At 41.9% G+C, this 14,969-nt stretch overlaps 1 protein-coding gene across 3 annotated transcripts in view; it reads right to left on the reverse strand.

Annotated features, from left to right (window-relative positions):
• The window catches only part of dab1b (DAB adaptor protein 1b), a 52,751-nt gene that overhangs the window by 22,008 nt on the left and 15,774 nt on the right, over window positions 1-14,969 (reverse strand). For all 3 annotated transcript variants that reach the window (XM_084911441.1, XM_084911439.1, XM_084911440.1), the window contains exon 2: window positions 6,089-6,713. In XM_084911441.1, coding sequence (XP_084767567.1) covers window positions 6,089-6,158 — 70 coding nt within the window. In that variant the 5' untranslated portion in view covers window positions 6,159-6,713. The remainder of the gene's footprint in view (window positions 1-6,088; window positions 6,714-14,969) is intronic.

The raw sequence follows: 14,969 nt of genomic DNA on the forward strand, positions 1-14,969 counted from the left end.
TAAAAACTGAGTCGGGCATTAAAATCCAGGATGTCAGAGGCTTTAAATCAAACGCTCCAATCCTCCCACGTGACACGCAGGCTCTGCACCAGGACCATGGAGAGAACAATTACTGTTCGCCCTGCTCCATACTGTTTCAGGGCTCGTGTCTGATCACAGTGTTGCATCCGTCTTCTTGCCACACTAGAATGGGGACAGCAAAGGGACAGATGGCGGCAGATGGAGAGTCAGAAGTGCCCCTCCAGATATAAGGACTTGGCAACAAGAAACTTTTTGTTGGGGATCTGGGCATAGAGGCAGCTTAACCTTTGAACCTCTCTGGGTGTGTATCTGTGCCTTCCTGTCCTTTTCCTTTAAAGTCGCTGTTTGCCAGTAGCCACACACACATCCACACGCACGCACACCATCCTCCGAGCTATAATGAAATATGCAATAGCAGCCGATATTTTCTCTGAAATAAAAAGACAGGTATTTCCTGTCAGCGCAGGAGGCTGAAGTAGCAGCGAAGAGAATGCTCGTCTGAGAAAAGCAAAATCTGTCCACGCCATCTGCCTCCCCCCATGTGCGCAAAAGAAATTTCACAAGCCTCAGCAAACACACAGAAGCACATTTACAAATCTCAACAGCGGTGCGTGCTCTCCCCGTCCAGCCCTCACTGATGTAAAAATAAACAAATACATTGAAAATTCCTCGACCAAACTTTGGCACTAAACGCAGCATTGAGGGTTTGGCTAAACAGCTGATCAATAAAGCAGTTTCAGGATTAATGAAGGCTTTTGTGCAAATTGTCAGTGCACTGGATAGATCAGTGACTCGCTGTGGAGTCACACACAGGAGACGGTGTGTGCTGGCTGGCATTTTGTGGGGATGATACTTTAGGAAGGGGGGGCTCCATGATGCTATTACCAAGCTGATGGGGACGCAACGTCAAGACACAGTTAGGAAAAAGCATACCTGCAAATGACTTGGCAAATAGTGTTTGAATAGATTTGAATGGGTAGTATTTGTATTGCCTCTTAGAGTATGGGAGGCGACCAGTGATTTACTCTGCTGCTTGTCTGCTAGCTGCTCTCTGCCCTTTTCTCCCCTGCTCTCAGTGTCTTCCATGTCCTCAACTCCATGCTTTTCTTTTTGAAATGAATCTTTTTTGCTTTCTTTCTCTTTTTTGGTGCACAGATTACACTGGGAGAGCAACAGTTGCTATGGAGATAGAGTAAAGTCACGCATGTAAAGCAATTCTGACGATGGGTAGAGGGGAGCTTTGGTTTTTATGACAGCAGACTTTGCTGCAGTCAGGTTTGAATTTTTCCTCACCGTTTTGAGAAGAATGAAGAGTGATATAAGTGCGTGCCAAAACCAAAACGGACATGCAAAAAACCAAGTTCACCCTAAATTGTTTCGCATTCATCACAAATGCATCAGAATTTTATGAAAATGATACAGAAGCAATTAAATAATAAGTGGCCGATGATTCATTAGAGGATGAACCAGGACATGACTAAGGGGGCAAATCTTTTTAAGTTGTAATGGGCAGCTTATCTCCAATTTTATTTCTATTCTGTGAGTGGCAATATTGTGGCATTTTGAAAGGATTCAAAAATCTTCCCTATTTTTTGCATCCATAATATACGACTTGATGTAGTTTGTAGGGGTGCAACGATAATCGTATCGATATTGAACCGTTCGATACAGTGCTTTCGGTTCCGTACGCATATGTATCGAACAATACCAATTTTTAAATTTATTTTATCAACTTTTCTTCTGACGATGCTGTCTGTCTTGAGCGCTCAGTGGATCTGCGTTCGACTACTCCGCCTAGCCTGCACTGTCAGTGCAGATCCACTGAGCGCAGCACAAGCTAGCAAGACAGAAGCTAAGCTCGTTGCAACATGGCAAATTGAACCTCCCCCACCCTCATTCAGATCTGGCATTTGGAACTATTTTGGTCTTCATGTGAAGTATGACCCTGATGGTAAGCGGGTCATGGACAAAAGTAAAACAGTATGTCGGATGTGACACGCAATGCTCAATTGGTGGGAACTAGTGCATTAGCGCAGTTAGCTTGTTAACGTGTTGACACCGTCCAGCCCCACGCACGGGGCGATCCGCGGTAACTCGTTAACGGAGATTTGCCACGTTATGGCGTTAATGTCATTTTAACGAGATTAACGCTGACAGCACTAGTGGGAACACAACGAATATGACTGCACATTTACTCCGACATCATCCTAGTGCAAAGACAAGTGGAAGCAGACAAGAACAACAAGCACGCATGCTACAAACTTTACCCGAGTCATTTAGACAGCCGTTAGCACAGGATTCTCCTTATGGGGACCTGATATGTTTAATATGCTGCTGAGAGTATAGCCCAGACGAAGCGTATAGTATAGCTTTTATTCTGGAAAGAGCCATTTCTCTGTAATAAACTCTCTTTTCCAAAGATGAGTGATTCCTTGATCAGATTAATTTTTTAAATTATTTTGTTGTTTCAGCAACATTAAATTTAAAAACTGTACTTTTGAGTTAAAATATATATTTATAATTTTAATAAATGACAAATTAAAAAGGCATGAACATTTTTTTGTATCGAAAAAATATCGAACCGTGACACCAAAGTATCGAACCGAACCGTGAATTTTGTGTATCGTTGCACCCCTAGTAGTTTGCCAGGTCACCACCGAATGGTCGGGCAGAAGGAATGTAATTCTGCAGATGAGACTTTTTTGGAATGAATCATGTCTCTGAAAGGCTAAATAGGAACATTTATTCTCTTGTTTTATAGTAAAATATTTCTTTCTTTCCTTTTTTTTAAACCTAGTGTTAAAGCTAACAGCCTATTAAACCTGTCCACTTGGAACATAGGTGCTAGTTGAGGAAAAATAATAAAATGAATTCAAAGCTGCTAAAAAACAACAACATCATCAAGGTCATTAACTAAAAACACAATATTTTGTCTGTCTATCTGCCCATGGCTTGCAGTTCTCGCTCTGACTAACCAAAACTTTACTTTTCTGTCATTTCGTTTCATTAAATTCACTTCTAACGTTCTACTTACAATCTTGAAAAGAAAGCAAGACATTGTCTATCTGTCCAACAGTCTGCAAATAAGCTTAACTTGATGGGAATGGGAAAGCAGAAGGGGAGCAGTAAATACAAATGAGGCTGTCACTGTCATGCCCTCTTGTGGTTCCAGGTCCAGAATGAAGCTGGATTAGATATTTTATCCAATATCAACATAAACAGACACTCACCACAAACTTTTTTTTAGGTACAACTATTACTATTTGCTATTCGTGGCATAGATTCAACAAGTTGCTGGAAACATTCCTCAGAGATTTCAGTCCATATTGACATGATAGAATCACACAGTTGCTGCAGATAGGTTTGCTGCACATCCATGATGTGAATCACACCTTCCACCACACCCCAAAGGTGCTGTATTGGATCAAGATCTGGAGGCCATTTGAGTACATTGAACTCATTGTCATGTTCGAGAAACCAATTTGATCTAAGCTTTGTGACATGGCGGGTTATCCTGCTGGAAGCAACAATCAGAAGATGGGTACACTGTGGTCAAAAAGAGATTGTCAGCAACAACACTCAGATAAGCCGTGGTGCTTAAACAATGCTCAGCTGGCACAAAGGGCCCCATAGTGTCACGGGAAAATTTCCCCTACACCATTATTGCACCACCACCAGCCAGAATCGTTGATACAAGGCAGGATGGATCCATGCTTTCATGATGTTTTACCCACAATTCTGAGCCTATTTGAATGTTGCAGCCAAAATTGAGACTCATCAGAGCAGGCAACATTTTCCAGTCTTCTGTTGTCCAATTTTGTTGAGTCCGAACAAACTGTAACCCATGACATGTGATGAGGTCTTCTGTTCAGAGATGCTCTTCTGCATAGCTTGGTAGTAACAAGTGAGTATTTGAGTTAGCTTCTCCTTCCTATTGGAAACAGTCTGGCCATTCTTTTCTGACCTCCGACATTATCAAAGTTTTTTCACACAGAGAACTGCTGCTCACTAGATATCATCTCTTTTTCAGTCCCTTCTCAGTGAACCGTTTCAGATAAAAAAACAAAATAACCAGGGTCAATATTATTATCCCCCTGTGTTATTTTCCAGATATAGAGTATATACAGAGCTAGGAAACAAAAGATTTCAAAGACTCAGGAAAGAAAACTTGAGAGAGATGTTTCTAAAGACCCAGAACAACTACAGGAAGGACAACCTGGAGAGAGATTATGCATACTGGGAGCACGTTCTTTGGTCAGATGGGATGAAACTAGAGATCTTTGGCCACAGAGACTCTCGGAGAAAGATGGGAGATCAGTTAAACCTAAAGAACATTATCCTCACACTGAAACACGATGGTGGGAGTATAATGCTGTGGGTAGGCTTCAGTGCGTCAGGAACTGGGAAACTTGTCAAGGTGGAAGGAATCATAAAGAAAGAAGGATAAATAGTTTTAATTTTGGCCTTTTTTATTGGATAGTAAATTGAGATAGATAGGAAATGAGGGAGAAAGAGAGGGCAAGACATGAAGCAAAGGGCCACGGGGGAGACTCAAACAGGGAACGCTGCGTTCTAACCATTTGGCATGTGGCTGCCTGCTCACACACTAAAGAGGCACTGAAAAAATAAAGGACAGGTAAGGATTTTGAAAGAAAACCTCCAGCAGTCAGCACCAAAACTGGGTCTGGGTCATCACTATGTCTTCCAACGTGACAACAACCCAAAACACAAAGCTTGTTGGTTGTTAAGGTTGTTATCCAGCGAGAAGGCCACATAACTGACTTTTAGCATGAAGAGGGCTAATTATTTTGACCTGTTGACCTGTAGTTTGGGGTGTTTGTGACATTATACTGTTTGTGTGTAAACTAAATAATGCAAGCATCCAAAATAAAACCATGATGTTTGGACAAGCTGTGTTAAAAATTTCTTGCTCTGTTTAACAGCACTTCGGAAATACTTATTAAAAAATGACATGTACATGGTGGCCAATAATTCTCCCCTCCTCTGTATGTCATCAGCCTGATTCTTGATAGTGCCCTTCACCTCGCCCCAGCTGGCTCAAAGTCACCATGCTGCTTGACAGTCTGCTTGTATTCATGTTGCCTGATTTCCATTTATATGGATCTAAATAGCATGTTTGCTGATTGTGATAATAGTCCCTGCAGCACATGTGATTAGCATGGTAAAGTCAGGGGCTGATAGCCTGTGCTGATAGTCCCCACCAATAAGCTACATGGCCACGTGTGCAACTGCCCCCTCGCTCTGCTCCCCCCCCCCTCCACTTAACTGAAATCGATGGGCCCTCCTCCAGCGGGCCATTTATCTGAGCAAGTCGACAGAGGCAGTGAAACAGCCGCAAAGGACCCGGCCCCGTGGCCTCGTTACAGCGAGCCCGCAGAAGCCAGATTTACAGGACTAGTTGGGAGTGGCTTTATTTGTGGACAGAGAAATGAGAACAAAAAAGCCAAAATGAAGATGGGGGAAGAAGAAAGAGAAAGCATCCTTTTCTTTCTCACTTTCCTCTCCCTCCCTGTGAATCCCACTCTCCCTGCCCCTCTATCTCCTCGTTCCTCCCCTCTCTCAGCCTTTTCAATCCCATTTCAATCTCCCAGTGAGCATTCTGAGAATGCCTCGTCCTATTACTTCACTTATGCTGTTCATCAAAGCGACAGAGTGCGAATTACCCTGTCCATGACACCTAAATCACGTCGCTGCCGAAGCCTGGGGCTACATGGAATAGCTGTTACTACATCTGGATCCCCGGGATGAGACAAGGAGCCTCTCGGCAAACCTGACTGAGTGAAGCCTTTTCCGTGCAGCCCAGCGTTATTTAACTCTATCCAAGATGTTTCACCAAGAGGTGAAAAGTTACGTTCACCACCTGATGAAGATAAGAAAGCTTTCAGGTTCCCATTTCGTCATGTCACGTTTCGTGTCTTTTGAATACTTTTCCCTTAACGTTATATCTCAGACCTTTATCTCATTTGACAAACAAACATAATAAAGCCTGATATATTACAAGCATCTATGTTACAGACGCTCTGGTGTTGCAAAGGTAAGAACATACCTTTGATCCTCCTGGACTCCTTTCGCTGGCTGGTTTTGACACCCGGCTGGAGTTCGGCCTCTGCTGACATCCTCCACCGCTGAGTCCCTTTCCCCACTCACAGCAGATCCACCATGGGTTAGCAGCACTCCAAGCTAATCCTCCAAGCCTCCAGTGTCCAATCCCCCCCCCCCACTCTGATGTTTCTCACTGTTGCTCTTTGGTGAAGAAAATCTCCTTCAAATCCATGGTGAGATGTCTGGTACTCCTCATTAGATGAAGATCCAGCAAAAATAACTACGTTCTGTCACTTTTGGCCCATGGTGTTTGAGTAATGATAAAACAAAACATGAAAAAGTGCTTGAATTATGAGCTGGGCGATCCTCTCGAGAGCTGCTTCAGATCCGATTTGACATCTTCTGGAGTGCACCTGAGTTCTTTCTTTGAAGGTCAAGTATCACATGGTCCAGTGTTGCTCTTTTCTTAGGGTTCACCTATTGTTCAAGAGTAATTCCCCTGCGGGGGAGACTGCGACATTGATCGAATGAAATATTTTTCTTCAGAGTAGGTCAGGAGTGGATATTATTCTTTGGTAGAGTACTTTAGATGTGGTTTGACAGCCCATCACAGTCACTTGCACTGAGCACTGCAAGACAAGGAGACAGGGGGTGATGGTTAATTTTAAGATGGAGGTGGTAAGAACTTAAAAACACACATGCCCCTTGATCACTCATTACAACATTAATTTAAGATATGAAATGGCAGGAACTAATTTAACAAATCAACAAAGATGTTATTATCTCTTCTGGATCATCAGTCCGTAATGAGAGTGCAGCAAATGCTTGCTGTTCAGCGCCCACCCTTGAAGAAGACCTGTGGGGAAATATTTGATGTTCTTGTTTTTATGTTCTGCTTCTGAGTAAATATAGTACATTAGAGCATGACCGGTGCTTCTGTGCATGCAAAACAAATTTTCAGAAGATGGATTGGTAATGCTCCCAGCTCGGGCCAACAGCATGAGAGGAGGGGAAGTAGTGGAAAGCAATGAATGACAGGCTGTTTCAGAGCAAACTGTGGTGGGAATCCTGGCACAGCCACCAATACACTAGGACCCCCCCCCCCCCCCACACACACACACACACACACACACACACTGTGCTTTAATGCCCTTGAATCATCCACTGCTAACACGGTGGCTGTGCCAAGCTGACGCTGTGGCTGGCACAGCTTCTGTTGGCATGGTGACGTGCCATTGTTGGAGAAAGAGGCCTTGAGCCTATGCTGTCCTGAAAAGAGATGCAGCCCATCGAGCACCGGCCACACATTGTCCCGCGTGACATTGTGTGACATTGTCTGTGTAGTAGGAGTGTGATCAGTTAGTCATTTTATGATTAATTTCAAAACATTTCATACTATTTATTAATCATAAACCTGGATAGACAATGTATCCAGTGGACAAATTTTGCCTACTAATATGTGCAATAGTGCCGCATGAGTGGCACAGTCACAGTGTCCATCTTTTATGCCCAGTCTAAAAAATAAAATTTTAAATTTGTTTTATATAAGTGCTCTCTGAGCCTAGAGGTGTTTCCTGTCTGCCCACAAGCTCAATACAACAGCTTTATCTATGAAATACATCTCTAGTACTGCAACCGTTCAAATGCAAACACTTTCAGACAGACTGGCTAAGGTTTACAAATAATTACCTTCTTATTCATTAACACAGACAGATTGCCCACACATTGCAAATCAGTATAAGTCTTCCTCCCCTCACCCCCAGCTGGTCATGGCAGATGGCTGCCTGATTCTGCCAGAGGTTTTTTCCTGTTAAAAGGGAGTTTCTCCTCTCCACTGTTGCCAAGTGCTTTCTCATTGGGGGTTGTCTGATTGTTGGGGTTCTTCGTACAATATAAAGCACATTGAGGTGGCTGTTGTTGTGATTTGGGGCTACATACATAAAATTGAACTGAAATGAATTGAGTCAGTCTACATTGACAAGCACAACTCATTTTCAACACATCTCTTTGCAGCATGGGACTCGGCTCTATTGGTTGCTAAGAGGTTGTACTATGATTATATTCCTTTGTAAAAGTAAAAACCTATGTTATTTTGTAGTTAAACTGCTGCCCTGCAGCAACAACACTATCTATCACTATTTGGCTGGACTTTCTTACAATCAGTTACCATATTATCACAAATAGATTGCATATAATCACCAACTTGACCTGATTTGACCACAAACTGAGAGCAGACTGATTCTGTCTTATTCCTGTGTTACTACCATCACGCCAAAGATGCATTGAAGATGGTAGGTGACTGCGACTGGTCACATATACTCCCTTGATATGCAACTTCACACAAGTTCACTGCACACAGCTGTAATACTTTTGGTCATACCATGGATTCCAATCACTGTTTTTCCCAGTGTGAGTGCAACATTAATCCACTAGTCTCCAAAGTCAGTTGTAGACACATATAATGTCTTTGAACAACAGTTGGCCACTGGCTGTCTCATCACTACCGCTTCTCTTCTGGATGTCTAGCCCCTGTGTCACAATTCATGTGCGCTTACGAGCCAGATAATGCCACCCAAGTCCAGACGAAGGCGCACTTTACCAACTGCGTCTCAGACAGAGCCTCGCAGTGTCAGTGGTGGGAGAGGTATTTTCTATGTCACAAAGAACCTTATCAGAATGTAATTTTCATTACCGACCAGGGAGATATGCCTCATTATATTAGACGTAGGAGCGATTTAATGTGAAGTACGGCTGCTTTTCAAAACCAATGCTATCTAGGTCACGCAGACTCCCCAATCTGCTCCGTGTTTTAACAGCTCCCACTGTCTCTTAGGATTTGGGTCAGAGTTAACGAGCATCGCTCATTTTTCCTGCTTCTCTCAACTGTTAGGGGATGTTAAAAGCCCTCGACAAAAGCCACCACTTATTTATTAATTTGTTCATTTTTGTTCTGCTGCTCTCACGTGTAAAGGGAAACTTCCTTGAGCAAAGTCAATTTCATTTCTTCATGCATGTCTTTATTTTCCTCCACTAACCCACTGCTGGCATTTTTTCTATCTGACTGAATTTCAAAACTCTGTTCTTGAAATGTGCATCACCTGTTTGTGTCTCAATTTTCACCCTGTTGGTTTATAGAAATGGTTTATAGAAATCAACATCACAAACCTACTGTGTGGTTGACTCTTCTTTAACACGACGCTCACAATGTATTCAGCCCTTCTAGTTTCAACAGGAACATTTATCTTCTCTTCAAAAAGACCCTCTGGGCGACATGCAGGTGTCTGTATCTTGTCATGCAGACTCTTTGTATTAGGATGAAATGCTTTCCATAATTACATAATTATTGCATGTATCATACAACCAGAAATTTGCATAACATGATAATTGGTTTGGAATGAAATAAAAACTATAATTTACAGCTTTGATTTATGCTTCTGAGAAACAAAAGGTTGTGATTTTCTAACAATTTACTGAGTCTAGTTCTTTAGTCGTCTCTGCTGAGGAAAGCAATTAATTAAGCGTGATAAATTTTTAAATCATGTTTACTGTCTCTGGGATATAATAGGCAATCACTGAGCACGAGCCGACTTTTGAATCAGATCTTTCTGGAGATTCTTCTAAGCTCCAGCATTCGAAGGAGAAACACTTCCTCCTGAGACTGGTGTTTAATAGACTGCACAATCAACCTCATATTGTGAGACAAGCCTCTGTGTATCCTGCCACTGATGAGCAACAAAGGTTGAACACCCATCTATCACTGGATATGGCCAATTACACCTCTATTCACAGTGGTCCCGACGGAAGGTGCAGCCTGCACTCCAGCTTGCACGTTGAAGCTGAGGAGCGGGGAGGTCCCGTCCCCAGGACCATCTCTGTCTGTTCTTAGCTGAGCATAGCGTAGCCCGGGGCTCGTGGAACATTTGTTCGACAGACCGGCTCTGGCACCTCGCGCTGGTCATCTTTGTTACTAAATGGCCTCCAGCTTATGGAGTGGGACACAACTGTCACAACCCGGCCTAGCAAAGCTCCTCTCAGAATAGCCTCGCTGTGCTAACTTGTGTTATCTACGGTCGTACAGACCGACCGACTGTTTCTGCTGGAAAATTTCTATTTGGACATTTTATTCTATTCTGAAAGAGGCCTTATCACAGGTTCACAATCAACAATAAGGTCATCCTAGTCTGATGGCCCTTTAATCTATGATAACGTTAATTTGATTTTGTTGGACAAATTAGATTCCTGATTAGCGAGTGGTTCATTGGTACATGGGTCTTCATGATAGCATGGCATCTATTAACATTTCTGACCATGTGTTTCAGGGCTTTCTGAGGGTTAATCACATTAAACTTAGTTATGGCTGTAAGGCCACTAAGAAAATGTTTAAAGATTTCAAAGTTAGCATTTCAGAGTAATGGTCCACCATAGAAATAGTTCTGCAAGGCTGTACTTTAAGGACTTTATAGAGAGAGGAAAAAACTACAGGAGAGAAAGCCAGAGTTTAATAATTACTAATCATTAAATGCAGAGTGCTATATAAACACATAGACAATGAGAAGAAGTGAGTGAATAAAACAATGCTCAGTGCATTATGGGAAGCCCTCCAGCAGCCTAGGCCATAACTAAGGGATGGTTCAGGGTCACCTGATCCAGCCCTAGCTATAAGCTTGAACAAAAAGGCAATTTTTAAGCCTACGTCCTCCTCTGTGGAGGAATCACTTCCTTAACCATAGTTACAATTCTGATCAATATGTCTTTATAAGCTTATTGGTGCTAACCTCCCCAAACGGTTCCACTTTCCCTGCTCTAAAGACAGCGAGGCCCAGTGTGGTGGAAGGGATAACCAGCAGACTGAGGGCAGTTGGTGATCCCAAGGAGAAGAAGAAGAAATATAGTGGCTAAAGAACAGAAGGACCTCCCCTTTCTCCTTTTCTCTGCCTTCCTGGCTTTCCAGGGGGAACTGATAGCCTCTGAGCTCAGGCTGCTCAGCCGCGGCCCATTAGTTCACCTCTCTCTGACAAGACTGAGGGCCTCTGATGATAGAATAGTGAAGTGTGTGAGCTGTGAAGTAGGGGGAAGAAAATACATACAAAAAATTCAGTTGAGGGTATAAATAAGCGTTGTCACGCAGCTGCTTGGCTGTGCAGATTTAAAGTTTGCCCGTAAAGGGCTCTGAGCTGTGCACTCAGTAAGGCATGGCTCCAGCATGTTCGTGGCTGGCAAGCAAAGGGCAGTGAGAAGCTGCCCTTCAAAGTGCCCCTGCATTATCCTTTTGACCAGCTTAGCTGGAGGATATTGGGCCCATTTTAGATCAAACAAGTATGAGGAGGGGGTGAGTGTGTGTGTCTGTGTGTATCTCACGAGATATATAAAGAAATACACTCACAGCATAGGTCTCAAGATGCAAATAATAATGGGGTTTATTTGGGAAGTTTTCATTTCTTAGGCCTCTACTGCCTCAATAAAAGACATATTCAGGCTAATAAAGTGTCACTTGCTCCCAATGGTAGCAGTAAACAAAAGCAAGAAAACAAGCTACACTACATTTCCTCTTTTATTCATCTAATTACAGCCATGGCAATATAGCAGGTCTGGAAACTGGCGCGAGACTCCAGGACCTCTCTTGGAACACTTAATTGCTGAATCTGGCTTTCCAAAGCACCCCCCTCTGATGTTAGTCTGTGGTCTCCCCGAGGAGTCTTTAATTTAGTGTTGATTTGGTTTGTTTGTGTCTCAGTGCCTGAACAGTGTGTTAAAACAGCCTATTTACCATGTTCGGTGGGAGAGAGAACTGGGCAGAGTCCAGAAAGCCTGGACAAACACCACAATACCTCACAGCCAATATTTTCTCCTTCTGTCTCGCTTCCCTCTCTTTGATTTGCTCTGTATTTATAATTTTCAATCTCAGCCTTTTTTATTCTTTCAATTGCGTATTTACATCTTTTTTCCCCTCCCTCCTGCCCCTGATCTCATTTGCCCTCTTTTTCTTTGTCTCCCTCTCTTCCAACACAATGCCTGTTTGTGAAAAGAGGTTAAAGCATGTTTTATTTTGTTGCCACCCCTCCTCTGCTCTCTTTTGTCAGTTACAAAAGAGCTGTGGATACCTTGGTTTGGTCATTATTTCATGTGGAGAGTAATTAATGAGACAATTAGGGCTTTCCCCCCCTCTTCCCTCTGTGTTCTCTTTGAACTAAATAAATAGCCAAAAGGTGTCCTCTTTAATTACACACGGGTCATGGGCATAATTAAGATACACAAGCAGCCTCTTCATGAAACTTGACAGTAAATTAGTTTCACGGTTTGTTGTTCCTACTATTCGCACCTTAAAAGACGCACGTTTAATGCAGAATCATTGACAGGTATATGAGGAGTACTCCCAACAACAGTCCTGTGTAGCAGAGATTAAAGTGCTCATGATCAAGCACAAAAGCCTTACCTGTGGTCTGCAAGAAAACATTAATAAACTCGAGGGAAACCCAAAACATCCAACTTGAAATGAAAGTTTTTAGTGTTTCTACTTGCTGTCACAACATTTTGCTAAAGCCTATGTTGAGATGGGCACAATATTGCACTTATGGCTAGGATTTTAAAGAACACAATAGTTCTGGCTCCATTAGTATTGGCACAGTAACAGAACTTCAAAGTCAATACCAATACCCAAGAAAATATTCAACACCATTTTTGAGACTTTTGCGGGGAAGATTGAAATGGAAAAAAACATGAATCAAATGTATTTTTACACCAGCAGTAATAGGAACACACCGGCTGACCTCAGTCATTATGGAGTAGCATTAATTTTATGTTTTTAAGCTCCCTTGGCTAACTTAAACTTGCTTGTCCTCAGTGTTGGGGAGTAACAGAATACATGTACCGCCGTTACGTATTTAAAATACAAAATATGAGTAACTGTATTCCGTTACAGTTACCGTTTAAAAAGGTGGTATTCAGAATACAGTTACTTCGTTGAAATAAAGCGATTACACGGCGGTCTTTTCCTGTTTCATATGTTAGGCTGTCCACTTTCTATTTTTGGTAATTCCACGCCAGTGAAAACCCAAATAAAACACGCATTAAGAGGCTCTAATGCCTGTGTCTCGATCTCGCGGCACATGTCACCTCTACTTGCAACCCGCATAATGATGTGAAGAAATATTTTTTAAAATTATTGTTCAAAAAATAATTTAATATGAAGGCAATAGGCAGAGTGTTACAGGCATAGCCCTAAAGAATGTAGCCTCATGGGCAGTGTAGCCCAGTTGTAAGTAAGCTATTAAGACTCGACTGTATGCTGTGTTTGTGTTTTCCTCCGAAACAATAAGCTCCGTTGGAGCAGCCTTTCAACGCCTCTCTCTGTCTCTCGCTATCAAAGTTGACCCAAACAACAAAGTAAAGCTATTTTTCGGCTACGAGCCCGACACGGAACCCGAGGTATTAGCCAGAGGTCCTTTACTACGGTTCAGAGCCGCGGACCTGTTTTATATATGCGCGGAATAGTTTTGTATACGAGATTGCTGAAAAAAGTGCAGCCTTACCTAATGTCCACCCTACTGTTACTCATTTTATATTAACATTTAAAAATCTAGTTGGTACACAGCAAATTCAAAAGTGTTAAATGTTTTGGTGTTAGTAGTCTTCTTGCAAAAGTAGAGTTAATTTTACTCTAAGTAGAGTCACATTCTTTTAATGTAACTCTGAGGTGTAAAATGATAGTAGTTAAAATCGAGTGTTAAAAATGAGTGTTTCTATGTCAAATCTGGAGGTGTTACAATGGAAACATTAACTCTTGACCTCTTAACTCTGAACTCCTACAGGGGCTATGACACCAATAGAGTAAATTCACAGACTCCGCCCCCAGCACCATAGGCTCCAATCGAAGCTGAAGTGAAGCCGTTTCAGAACATTTTGCTCTACATATTTGAGTGGTTCGCCATGCTTGGTAAGTCATTTTTTCAAAGATTGTTTCAATTATTATTATTAGCTTTTACTTCTGTGGCTCTTTGGAGTTGAGACAAAGCTGTGTGGAAGGCATTAGCCATGTTGCTTGGTGATAGCATAATATTCTGTTTTAGCTAGCTGAAAGGTATTGTTTGCGGGCAAATACTACAGCCTTGAAAAAAAACTTGCATGTGAATTTTCAGTCAAACCTTTGGTCAAATACACCTAAAACAATGTCTAGAATGTGAAGCAGTAGCAGACGTCCTGACTGGGTTCTGCGTTAGCATTTAGATCCCTCCAGAGTTTTGTGCACACGGTTTAGGTAAAAATGAAAAAGGTTGAGGTTTTACATTTAGTTCAGTATTACCTGTTGCCTGTGTCCTTGTCTTTTGGGAAAATACTTTACACAAGTAATGGCTCAAAAAGGATTCTTTTGTTTTTTACTGTGCTGCAATTGATTACAGGATTATTTGTGCCATTAATTAGTGTCAACTAATTTTTATTCAATCTCCACATAGGATATTCTTGTGAAGACGGAATATGGGGGAGAGCAGAAGTGCGTTGAAGTTCCACAAAGTGATGAATGAAGGACATGCATATTGTATTGAAGAAATAAGTGATGAGAATGCTGTTATTTGCATTTACCAGCTCACCTATGTCACACCTTTTGATAAACAAAATTATAATGAAAGTGAGAACATGTACACTGTTACATCTTTCAGAAAATGTTTTGAAATTGTGGTGCACAGTTCAGAATAAATGTTTTTCAAAAACCATTGCGTCTTTTGAGTAAATGTTTATTTCCAAAAGAAATTTCTAGAAGTTCAGAACAGTAAAATCCCCGCTTTTTAGAATTAATTAGAAGATAACTCTTACGTAGTTAAACTAAAATACTCTTTGAGAGTTAATATATAAACTCTTAACACCAAGTGTTAAATTATCAACTCCAGACA

This window comes from Perissodus microlepis, chromosome 18 (assembly GCF_051167445.1).
Source record: "Perissodus microlepis isolate ML-2025 ecotype Zambia chromosome 18, ASM5116744v1, whole genome shotgun sequence".
Lineage (NCBI taxonomy): Eukaryota > Metazoa > Chordata > Actinopteri > Cichliformes > Cichlidae > Perissodus > Perissodus microlepis.